Source organism: Lynx canadensis, chromosome A1, assembly GCF_007474595.2.
Source record: "Lynx canadensis isolate LIC74 chromosome A1, mLynCan4.pri.v2, whole genome shotgun sequence".
In the NCBI taxonomy this organism is placed as follows: domain Eukaryota; kingdom Metazoa; phylum Chordata; class Mammalia; order Carnivora; family Felidae; genus Lynx; species Lynx canadensis.
In genome coordinates, this window is record NC_044303.2 from 105,976,232 (window position 1) to 105,989,363 (window position 13,132).

The 13,132-nt window shown below is 37.8% G+C and overlaps 1 protein-coding gene across 1 annotated transcript in view; it reads right to left on the minus strand.

Annotated features, from left to right (window-relative positions):
• The window catches only part of FBN2 (fibrillin 2), a 255,055-nt gene that overhangs the window by 181,180 nt on the left and 60,743 nt on the right, over positions 1-13,132 (minus strand). The window contains exon 6 of the mRNA XM_030317707.2: positions 1,657-1,854. Within this exon, the coding sequence (XP_030173567.2) occupies positions 1,657-1,854 (198 nt within the window). The remainder of the gene's footprint in view (positions 1-1,656; positions 1,855-13,132) is intronic.

The window sequence follows — 13,132 nt, forward strand, 5'->3', positions numbered from 1 at the left end:
ATCAAACGGGTGGTCATATCAAAGATACAGAATTTTATTATCCACACAAAACAAGGGATTAAAAGTGACGTTTCCACAGTTTCCATATTAGAGCTGACCTGTGATAAGTATAAAGAGACAAAACACTAACAGCTGACATTGCTTTTATATGCAATTCAATGAAAAGTTGCTAATCTACTAAATTGCCGGTTCATTCCTTGGGAACCCCTATAGCTGTGATTGGAAGAGTTTTGAAAGAGACCAGTTTTTAACATTTACAAACTAAAAAGTTTTTAACTTTTATAAAACTACAAAACTAACCAAAATCTTTAGAAGCCACCGTCAGCAAATTATTTATAGCAAATTATGCAGAGCACCTAAATGGTTATTATTCAGTGAATTGAAGGTATATGCAAGCTTCCCAAACTACAAATCTCACTTGAGTTTGGAGATACTGGACTGGTTTTCCACAATATGTCATTTTACAGACACTGGGTACATGACATCTGGCCTGTGACGCTGGTTACTAACATAAGTTTGAAAGACTTCAGGAATCTAACTTTGTATATGATTTCATTATAACAAATAAACCCAGCTCCTCATGTCTCAAATATGAGTAATATTTCTCTGAATAAAAGTCATTTTCCATTTTCCTGTGATCCTTCTGCCACTTGAGAACTCATTACAGAGCTATTTCCAAACTCTAAAAATGGGTTTAATATACATATGATATCAGAGAAGTGGCAAAAAAAAAAAAAAAAAAGGTAAGAATTGTGGCCGCTGAAAATTAATTAAAATAATTATCCAGTACAAACATAATGTTTGGCTACTTGGGTTGGAGTCTACTGATGTAGCATGCTCGAGGCCCCAATCTAACCCTAACATATAAAATATTCACCAAGATGTGGTTGGGAAGATTGCCTGGAGACCAGATTGCAACCACTTGAATTACAAACTCTTAAAATTTTTTTTATGTTTATTTATTTTTGAAAGACAGAGAGATAGAGAGCACAAGCAGGGGTGGGGCAGAGAGAGGTGGTGGGGGAACACAGAATCCGGAGCAGGCTCCAGGCTCTGAGCTGTCAGCATAGAGCCCGATGCAGGGCTCGAACTCACAAACCACGAGATCATGACCTGAGCCGAAGTCAGATGCTCAACCTACTGAGCCACCCAGGCGCCCCTTGAATTATAAACTCTTAACTGCATTCACCTACAGAGTGCACACTTTGCCCCTAAAGATTCTATTAATAACAATGTCAGGGCATTCTCTTCTCCCTATTACCTAAAACCAGATTCCAATATCTTGAAGGAGAATACAAGAAAGAGAAAGACTGTTTGTCCAGGATATTTACGCATGTATCTTTCAGGGGTTGTGGTAAGGAGCGTGTAGTGCTGCTTGGATGAAGATATAGGAGTGGTTTCTCTGATTATATGAGATATTTTAATCTATTTTTTTATTTTCCCCAATTTTTCCTACTATCTCTTCTCCATTTATGTCAAGAGCTGAAAAATAATTATCCATTAGGTGGCTAACAAAAAGTCACCTCTAGTCAGGCTTGCTGATGAGGCCCTTCTCAGGAATTGTGGGAGGTTGAATGGCATTAGGTATTGGTGGCAGATGGATCGTCGGAGTGCAGTGAAAGGAGACCCACACATGGGAAGTCTGTGTAAACTCACCTTGGCAAGCTCCGGTCCGGATGTTGGGGATAAAGCCCCGTCGGCAGGGCTGAGGCTGGGCAGGACACATCTCACAGGGGTGGCCCCAGGCCCGTCCAATGGTGGCACAGCACAGAGTCTTAGTGCAGACAATGCCTGTCAGCTGCCCTTGGCACATCTGGTTGTTGACCTGAGTGAAACAAGGGCCTGTCCTGTAATCTGGAATGTGAAAGAAGATGGAAAGACAGGTTTTATGACCATACGCCAGTCTTACACCAGTAGCTCCGAATACATAAAACAGAGGCTATTACTTCTGACTCAAGTGTCTAAAGACAAAAGGCTGTAAAGTTTCATTTTGAAAAATTCCTAATTTTTCGCTCATGAGGAGTGCATTAGGAGACTTCAATGTATTTTACACTAGACACTGTAAATGGGTAACTCAAGGGCTGTGTCTGGGCCACAGATGTGTTTTCTTGGCCTGCATAATGCTCTGAAAGAATTTAAATTACTAGCCAACATTTTTAAATTGGGAAATTCACATGAAATTTCTATTTCTGGCTTTTCTTGAAAAGTTGGAAGATCTGGCCACACTAGGCCTGCCGTGCTACATGGCAGTGGGGGAGTGAAGTGTGTCCTTCTCTAGGACACCAAGATCCAGCCACCCCCTATCCTGATACTCTCCACTCACTGACATTCCTCACCTCCACACTGATAGCACCTGCTTTAATGACTCCTCTTTACCTAGCAAAGATTTTCTTTCCTGACTGGGTGGACACGAGGTCAGAATATTAGAAGAGAACCAATAATGACATATCCTTCCATATCGCAGATATATTTAAACAGTCTGGCATGTCTATAAACATTAAGTTCTAACAATCTGATTTCTGTTTTCATGTCAGCCTGTTTACTTCTACGAGTTCAGCTAAGTTCACCTAAAAAGACTGTACTAACAAGGCCCATAGTCAGGATTCTTTCTAGATAAGTTAATATTATATACAACCTCTGTTCTCTACAAGATGGCTGCACCATTGTTGATCTGTTATGATAATGATAAAAACATTAGCAAATGCATGCCACAGATCATCTACAGACAGACCTCTATGCATAGTAAGGACGATCCATGGGGACCGTTGCATCTCAAGGTGTAGACCATGGATCAGAAACATATACACCACCTGGGAGGTGACCAGACATGTGGACTCAGGCCTCAGCCTCCATTCACTGAACGAGAATCTACATTTCCACAAACACTCAGAAGATTCATACATAACTTCAAGTTTAAGAAAGACTGATCCAGATTACAGGCAACTTGAAAGCTAGGCATTCTAACTCTATCTTGCTTTCTCCTATAACTCACCTCAAGGAACCTTTTAGATGACCAGTATTTACTCTTTTAAGCAGAACTGAATCATTAACCAAACAGTTTTTCATTTGAGAGCTCCTGTTGCTCTTTCGAGAGACACAGGAAATCAGAGAAAAGTGAGTTTCCTGAAGACTGACTAATGAAACAATTCACATTTGTTATAAAACTACAACAGAAATATGTGAAAGAGGCTCCCCCCCCCCTTTCACGAAGACTGTATGAATACAGTTGATTAACTCTTGGGAATGTAAGATGATAGTCAGGATTTCCTGATAAGCCCTCGTGCAAATGACATAATTCCATGTGAAGGGGAAAGCCAGAACAAGTTTACTTCAGATTTCCAAGAACAAAACAATCGCACATTCAAAAGAAGAAGAGTCCATAATATTGGTAAGATTTGTATGAAAAATGTACTGGAAAAAAGCAAACTTGGATATAACTTCACACTCAAAATACTAAGCTAGAAAAACTGTGATATCATCTGAATGCTATCGTATGACAAACACAACTTAAAACCACATAAACTTTCCATTTTTTTAACAAAGACTAAGGCTTTCTCCTAGAGAGGAAAAGCATATTTTTAAAGTTTAATATGAAGAAAAAATCTAAAATAGGTAACTTCTTTACCAAGCTGGATTAACACTCTGTTACTCTGCAGCTGAACTTCAACAAAAATAGCTCATTTTAATCCCTTACATAAGAACAACAGATGTGCTGGCTGCAAATGCAGTATACGTGTGGATATGTCAACCTTATAAACAAGCGTGCTTCCCACACCACAAATTGCCAGGTTGTAAATTTCTGAAACCTATCTACTGTCCTTCACATAACACATTATTTTGCCATTTTAAATTAAATACTAGACTCAGTAAATTAAATCAAGTTCTGAACCAGTGGGGATAAGTCTGTTTTTCACAAAAGATATAGAACTCTTATTTTTCTGTGGATTCTTGCTCACACACCTTACGTTCACATTCTGTATACTTTTAGGATTCCCAGAGAGAAGCCTGCATACCCTCTCTCATAATCCTATCCTTAAGTAAGCCGTGTTGTCTGGAAATTCATTCCTTCTTCTAACTTCTAACTTCAACACCTTCTTAAAATGATGTCCTCTCAGTCTGGTCTCTTTGGAGAAGAAGATTATCTGGACAAGGAGAGCTGTTTATTTTCTGAACTGACCTTTCCTGTTGAAGGCTCTAATGAAGCCAACCCCCTCCGCTCCTGGAAAAAGAGCCTACCATTACTTATTTCTTTTGTCTACCCTGTATTTGCCACCTTACAAACTGTGCAGAACTATTTTCTTATAGGACTACATTTTGCTTTCTGGTTGGCAACTGATTACTTTAAAAATTTAAATTACTGGGACACCTGGGTGGCTCAGTCAGTTGAGGGTCTGACTCTTGATATGGGCTCAGGTCATGATCTCACAGTTTGTGAGATCTAGCCCCACATTGGGCTCTGCGCTAAAAATGCAGAGCCTGCTTGGGATTCTCTCTGTCTCTGCCACTCCCCTTCTCTCTCTCTCTCTCAAAATAAAAAATGAACATTAAAAAAGTAAAATTTAAAATTACCATGTCATTCAAGAATATACTAGTATTACAAGTTAGTATTCAAGAATTACTAACTTGTAAAATATGAACAAGTATCAGCTCTTGAAAGTGGATTTAGATTTCTTGCTCAGATTAAGTAAAACACTCTGTCCCAAACTTGGCTACCATTTTAATTACAGTCAAAGAGCCCTAAAACAATTTGGTACTGTAGAAAAGGATCGTGCATTTTTGTCATCAAGTTTTCAGCAGGGGCTAACTATTATTGTATACCACACCACCCATTCATAGTCAAGGACATCCTCACAGTGCATTAGCAAAGATTAAAAGGAAAGAACTGCTTAGCACTTTAGGTGTGCTGGGACCAGTGGTTTAGAAGCAGGTATTTTCCTTATTACCATATGACCAAGAATATGTTTTTAAAAAGTAGCCTGTGAAACACAAATACTGTTATTTTGATTTGTTGATATCTAAGTGCAATGTAGCATCTTAACTTGTTTTCTTACAGTTTCATTTTTATTCCCATTAAGCAACTGGTGCAAAGAGAAACCTCATCAAAAATTGGCTGTTCCCTGCCTTTTTTTTTTTTTTTTCCAAACAACATCATTAAGGTTTCATGCACGGGACATAAATTTATCTACCTTAAATGTACAATTCAATAACTATTAGTGAATTAATTGAATTGTGCAGCCATCAGTACAATCTAATTTTGGAACACTTGCATTGCCCCAAAAGGTTCCTTATGCCCATTTCCAGCTTCAGTCGACCACTAACCTTTCTGTCACTATAAATTTGGCTTTTCTGTACAATTCATGTAAGTGGAATCATAGAATATGTGGTCTTTTCTGCCTGGCTTCTTTCACTTAGCATAATGTTCTAGAGGGACATCTGTGAGATAGTAGGGTCCTAGTGTTTCGATCCTTTTTTACTGCTGAATAGCTTTCCACACCGCATCTGCTAACCAATCAGTTGTCTGCTGAGTTGTATGGTGAATTTACATTTAACCTCTTAAGAAACTGCCAAACTGTTTTTCCAAAATAGATCCACCATTTTATATTTCTATTAGCAATGAATGAGGGTTCCAATTCCTCCACATCCTTGCTAATATTTTCTATCTTCTATCTTTTTTATTATAGCCTCTGTTGCCATTCTACTTGAAATAAATACAATTGAATATATTTGGGAATTGTAATATAATTTCACAAGTCTTTTTAAGATGCTAACCAGTGTTAGATAACCAAATTGAGCATTACTGCTGTACAAACAGACAACCTTTGAAGAGGTCTCCAGAAGGCAAAGACAGAAAGAAACAGGTATGGGGAAGGATCTGGGATTGAGGGGATAATATTTTTTGTTGTTGTCATTTAGTTTTTTTGCTTATTTTTTATTTTACATTTTTGTTTTGTTTTATGGAAGAGACAAACATTTCTGAAAGCTGTTGGGAATGACCGAGTTGAAAGGGAAGGCTCATGATTAGCGAAGAGAATAATAATTTCTAGTATAAGATCCCTGAGGAGTCAGCCTGGTGGTGAAACTAGAATGTGTGAAGGGGTTATCCTTAGGAGAAGGAAAGCACTTTTTCTTGCAGTCTGAGAAAGAAGGGCAGGATGCACAGAGATGTAGGTGTATTTAGAGTCAAGGAAAGTGAAACAATGTCCTTTCCCACACCTTCTATTTTCGTTTTGAAACAGGTGGTGGGGTCAGCTGGGACTCAGTTATTTGGGGCTGAGATGGCAGTGCACCCACCAGGACAGGGAGCTGATGTGAGAACCCGGCAGGCTCCCAGGTGACAGCCAAGGTACCAGGGTTTCCCTAGGGCAGATGAACAGGATGTCCTGATATAAGGATAAATCTGCCTCTCTGGGGACTTTCCCCAGCATCCTCAGGCAGCTGAGGGGCTCACTCAGGAGTGGGGTTTATAAGGGCTAGGGTTTTGTCTGTCAGATGAAAAAAAAATCAGAATGGCCAAAGAGTTGAAGGTATCGTTACACGTATTTTACAATAATAAACCATGAGATTTGTGCTGGATGAAACAGGAAATGGGGAAAAGGAGGACTAATAAATTAAGAAGTGGGAGAAAGCAGGAAGATCAATGGACTAGGTGTCTCCATGAGGCTTCACATGAAGGGAAAACATTGACAGCAAGACATCAGCTGCCTGTGTGACTATAGTATCATTCACTTAACTGCCATGAGGATGCAGTAAACTACACACTGTATAATTTAAGGAAGATACCACACATACTGTAATGCAAATGTCATCCCCTGGAGTTGTGTAATCGATGGCCCCTTTAGAGGCCATCTACTGTAACCACTAGTCCAACAATGCCATAAGATGTCCAGAATTCCATCCATTCCCACTTTAGTATACAAAGAACTGCCTGATCCTAGAAAGCACATGAAAATATGTGGGAGTTTCCATCAAGATGCACATTATTTCGAGTTAGGCAAGAAGGCATTTCCATTCTTAGGAACCAAAGAAATGCAATGTGTAGTCAAGTGATCACACTGTGTGGAAGCTACAGACACGAAGGAATATAACTAAGAAGCATGAACTGTGCGTAATTAGTCTGACGATCCTGGCTTTGAGATGGTCTCCTTTCAGTAATGGAGTTTCTGACAAATAACATTTTTTAGTGCATTCTATCATGGTTTTAATTGAGAACCTTGTCACTGCACCAGCTAAAACCTTTGATCATAGACATCACTGGAGCAGGGAAGGGAACCCCGAAATTTATAAGGGATGATAGAACAGTTTCCTTAGTTTCAACAAAGTCTGCCCTGAATGTTTACAGATCCGGATTTCATGCTCATCAAATATTCAGAGTTAAAAACACTCAAGCAACTGAAATGATAATAGTCTTCCTGGATAGAAAAGCATCCATCTGCCTCAGAAAATTTTAGAATTCAGTACAGAAATGTTTAAGAAAATCAAAGCCACTAAATTAGTACTTATGCTTTATGGAATCCGTGCAAAAATTATGTACCTGTAATGTTTAACAGCTTTTGTCCCTGTCCATCAGACTGCCTTGTAACCACAAAGTAATGAAGTGACTTACTTAGAATGATAGGTTTTTAAAATTTTTAAATGTTTATTTATGAGACAGAGAGACACATAGCGTGGGTCGGGGAGGGACAGAGAGAGAGGGAGACACAAAATCCAAAGCAGGTTCCAGGCTCTGAGCTGTGAGCACAGAGCCTGATGTGGGGCTCAAACTCACAAACCGTGAGATCATGACCTGGGCCGAAGTTGGACGCTTAACCAAATGAGCCATCCAAAGGCCCCTAAAATGATAGTTTTTTAAACTTAAAATGTACCTATGCTTATATACAGGATTGGACCATTTAAGTGAACTTAAGTGAACTTATAAATTTATATTTATATAATATATATTTATATATTAACATATCCATATTACAAATTTATGTCATATATTATAAATTTCTATTTATAAGTTTGAGTATTTACATTTACTTTTTAATTAGCTTTATAAGAGTTACTTGAGTGCTTACAAGGGTTTTTAAGTTGCACAACTGAAGTGCTTAAAAATTATATGCATTTAATATAAAAAAAGCAGTTTAACAGATATGGAGGTGTTTCATTAACTACGTATTAAATTGGAACCAAATATTGTTTAAAGGCCTTTTAAAGTGACTACTAAAACCCGCTTGATTTATTAATAGATTATAGATACTTATAAGTTGGATTTAGAAGTTCAAGGGATATACCCTAAGGAGCTAAAAGTGGGGACGTGAAGAAGTATCTATGCATGCAGGTTCACAGCAGCATCTTTCACAAAAGCCAAGAGGTGGATGCAACCCAAGTGTACATTGACAGATGACTGAACAAACAAAATACTTCCAACAGAATACTCTTCAGACCTAAAAAGGTAGGAAATTCTGACACATTCTACAGGACACATGAACCCTGAGGGCATTATTCTGAGTGAAATAAGTCAGTGACAAAAGGAAAACTATTTTGTGATTTCACTTACATGAGGTACCTATAATGATCACATTTATAGGGGCAGAAAATAGAATAGTGGTTGTCAAGGGCTAGGGGGAGAAGGGAGTACGGAGTTGAATAGGAATGGAGTTTCAGGTTTGCAAGATGTAAAGAATTCAATGGATGGACAATGATCACCGCTGTTGTATAACAATGTGAAGATACTAAAAGCACTGAATTACAGTCTTAAAAATGCTTATGATGGTAAATTTCATGTTACCTGTATTTCACCACAATTAAAAAATATATTTTTTAAGAGCTCAAGGAATAATCAGGCTTTAAAAGTATATTTACGTAAAGCAAACCTGAGGTTTTAAGACCAAAATAAACTGAGTTCTTTTCATATACTGAGGCACCAGTGAGGGCATGAAACATCCCTCCCTGGCAACCCTGACCACCTGCCTTGTGATGGAAATGTATGTTGCCACAATTGATCAGAATGCACACAATACTGCATGGGTAATCTTCCACATGTTTACCGACTACATGGTTGGGTCTCTGTAAGGTAAAGTCCTAGCACTAGAAATGCTGGGTCAAGGGTCCAGTTTGAAAAACACCAAACATACTCAGAACTGCTCTCTGAAGACAGACTCATTCTCACACCCTCTCCAACACAGAGTAGAGGTGACTGGTGTGATTTTTACTTATTTAAAGGGAGAAATATGGTATCTTGTTGTTCTTGAATTATGAACCGATTGTTCCAATTTTTTGGCAACAAATGGAAGGAAGTTAACTCTGTAGCAGGCACTTCATATTATAAAACCCATTCTATAAGTTACCTCTTTCAATTCTGAACTGCTAAGAAAGTATTTTTGCCATTATGGCAGAGGAAAAATTCAAAGTCAGAGATTAAGATCCACATGGAGAATGAAAAATTAGAAAAGTCAAACCAAGATTGAACTTAAAGGCTCACCTCCCTCCAAAGCCCTGTGCCATCCACATCGTGTTCATCAAACCCAAGACACAGGTCATCGCACCCACAGCTTATGGTAGCTTTGCCCTCTCTTAGCAGACCAAAGCCCTTCACCATATTGATGACTACTGTCGCAATCCCCCAAATGCCTCCTGCCTCCCCCAGGTATGATCTCCCAACTCCCAAATATTCCACAAGCCTAATCTTGCTTTGCTTCCAGTTTCTCCCAAAGATGAATCTCCCAGCCATGTTCACTTAGGGAGAAATTCCTTCTCTGTACATTGAGAGAAACATTAAAGGCTTTTGCTTCTGCAAATAAATGAGTAATTACTTTACCACAGCTGTACTGCATTTTGTTTCTAACGTAATACCATTATTGAAAATCTCAGTGGAACATAGACTCAGTAAAGAAGGGCCCCTTTCACCATTCTCCACAGTCTTTCAAAACACAGGACTACCACCAACATCAAAGAGCTCTGCAAGAATGAAGAGGCAGGAAAGATAATTAGGTGCTGGCCAATGGTGCAAACAAAATTGCTATCTTTGATGTCACATTTCATAAGGTTGAAGGCCATCAACGATGTGGTCCTAAAATTCACGGCCTATGAACTGAAAGGGCACTGTCCCGAGAGCAAAACCAATTAATTTACTTCACGCATAACAAAAAAAAAAAAAAATGCTGAAGACTAAAAACTAAAAAGATCATTTAAGCAGAAGGATATTGTCACTTTTGAAAAAGAAACTTAAAGAAACAGAAAAAATTTGTCATAAGTAATGAAGAGGCCAGAGACATAAATGATTAACACAAAAGATGGATCATAGGCCAGACAAATCAACAAAGTACCAAATTTTATGATGTCTAAGAAAAACACCTAGTACAGTTCATTAGGCAGGAATGATTCCAGGGAAAAATGGTACATGCTCCCAAAACATTTATCCATTATCATTAAAGTCAGATACAAAATGAGTGGGAACCAATGCTGATATATCGCCTGATCCAAACACAATGATGTCACCAAGCTCAATCACAGTGGCAGTGAATAAAATGTTAAGCACAATTTGATGATAGCCTTTATACACTAATGTGGATTCAAGCTACTATTTTCTTACTGAAATTTCTGCTTACATCATTTCTTCCTGAGATATTTGTAAGGAACCATACACACAGTCACACCTGATAAATCACACTCATCCCAGGAAAAAGGATGCACAACCTGCTCTGTGATTCTGTCCTGACCAACAACTTCTAGTGTCACAACGTTAGGTGTTAGAGAGGTGAGGAAACCTCTGAGGAGAAAGTGAATGTCATGTGATTCACTACTGGGGTTTTAATTACTTGGGAGTTTGAGGGAAATGTTGAAGAGCATAGAAGACCACTGATCATAAGGGCTTCTAAGAGGACATAGGTAACATCTGTCGACAGATCCATTAGACTTGCAAAGGGGAGGCCCCGCCTCTGTGACTTGCTTCCTAAACAACAGCAGGTAGTCAACAGATCTCTGCAGGTAGTGGTGGTCCATCATGGCTGGTGGTCTGCACTGGAGAAACCGGTCATTCTTGGTTCTCTGCTTGGAGCTTTATACCTGTTCCTCATACATAAGCACCAGGAAAGGCTCAGGAACAAAAGGATACCCCAGGGACACTCGGCAGGAAGGTTACAGGAGTCTCATACCAGCTCAGTAAAATAAAAATGAACATACCTTACACAGCTGCAAGTCTGTAATTGCCAATAAGCCCATGAAGCCTGACCAGAATGGGTAGTGTGGGAACTTACCTTGCGGATACACAAATACAAATGGAAAGACTGAAGTGTTTCTTTGGCTCATGAAGGTAAAACCCTTTCAACATCCAGACTCAACAGAAGGAACAGAAAACCCAGCAGTCAGTCGCTGCTTCCAGCTAAATTAGTTGTCTAGAAGATCAGATGGAAGAAATAGCTTACAACACCACAAAATCTCTAAAAAATTAATATCCTAAGTAAAATATTAGACTTCACAGAGACTAGAAATGAGAATATGAATAATATGAATTCAAAATAAAATTAAAAAAACAAAGAGACTAAAGAAATAGTAGGAAAAACTTTCCTAAGCTTAAATAAACAGTAGTTTTCACCTTCTGGGTAAAAGGGCTCATGGTGTCCTAGACAAGAATAATGAAAAGCAAGAGACATACTCCAAAGAAGAGCTTCCTGCGATCTCTGTATATCTCTGAACCTCAGATTAAAAGGAAAAACTATTTTTCTGTTTCTAGAGAGGAAAAAAAAACCCAAAAAATAAAAAAACACAGATTGCCTACAAAGAAGATGAATTAGTGTGGCATTATTTTTATCCTATGTGATATAGGTAATTAAAAATACAGCAAAACAACATTTACAGGTTATGAATTTATAATTTTTGAGAAAGGATTCTTCAAATAAGAGTCATAAGATACAACTTAATAACAGCCTGAAATAAGGTCAAGAATTGGGGGAATGGGGGGGTGGTATTTGCCATAATGAAGACTTGGAAATGAATTATTCCTAAGATCTTCACTCAGGACTTGGAGATGTAAACATGAAAAATGTCTCAGGGTAACAGGAATAGGTATTAGTTAATTTCAATACTGCACAAAAGTTATGAGAGGAATAGAAGTTTCAATATAATGGTGAAAGGACGGTGAGCACTAGTTTGATGAAGAACACAGAATTTTTTAATCAAGAAAGAAGGGCAACAGAGACAGAAAAGTAAAATATAATTGACTACAACTAAAAATTACAACAAAGATGAAAAGAGAAAAGACACAAAATATAATGACATATACATTAAATAAAATGGTATGAATAAACCATATATATTGAAATCATAATATGAATATGCTTAGTTTCTGATCAAATAATTGGTAATCTGATTAAAATAACAAAATTCAGTTCTACTCTGTCTATAAGAAAAGTATCAAAATGAAATGACAAAAAAAAGAGGGTGGGTGATGGGTATTGAGGGGGCACCTGTTGGAATGAGCGCTGGGTGTTGTATAGAAACCAATTTGACAATAAATTTCATATTAAAAAAAAGAAATGAAAAAAAGAAGACAAAAATTATAAAAATCATAAATGAAATAAAGTGGAAGAAGCAATATTATCAGAGTGGAATTCAAGAACAAAAGGCATTAACCCAGGAGAAAAAACAATAATATAAGGTTAAAAATTACAATGAAGAGGAAAGATTTGTATACTTAAAAACTGCAGTGAAACACCAAGAGTTAAAAGTTCTAGAAACACAAAGAGAGCTCAAAGGCATAAAGGAAATATTTTCAGATTTGACAGAGCAGGCAGACATAAAATAAATTAGAGGAACACAATCAAAAAGCTGGCCTTAACAGGTGTATTTGCAACTTTGCAGCACGTAAACAGAGAATGTAATATTCTTTTGTTTTCAAGGAACAGCCATCAAAGTGATCAGATATTTAACTCACATTATTTCAGTAAGATTCAACAGATTCCTGGTTTCTCTCTAGTATCTTCTCTCACAGTGTGAAACTGAAACTTGGTACAGCTACTTGTGTAGATGGATTTTAGGTAATGTGGTTGAGAACCTCACCAAAAAGGAACAGTGTGTGTTCTTTTATTAAAGGATCATGACCAACTTTTTAAACCGTAGAAGCTGTCTGTGACATCAAATTCAGTATTTTGGA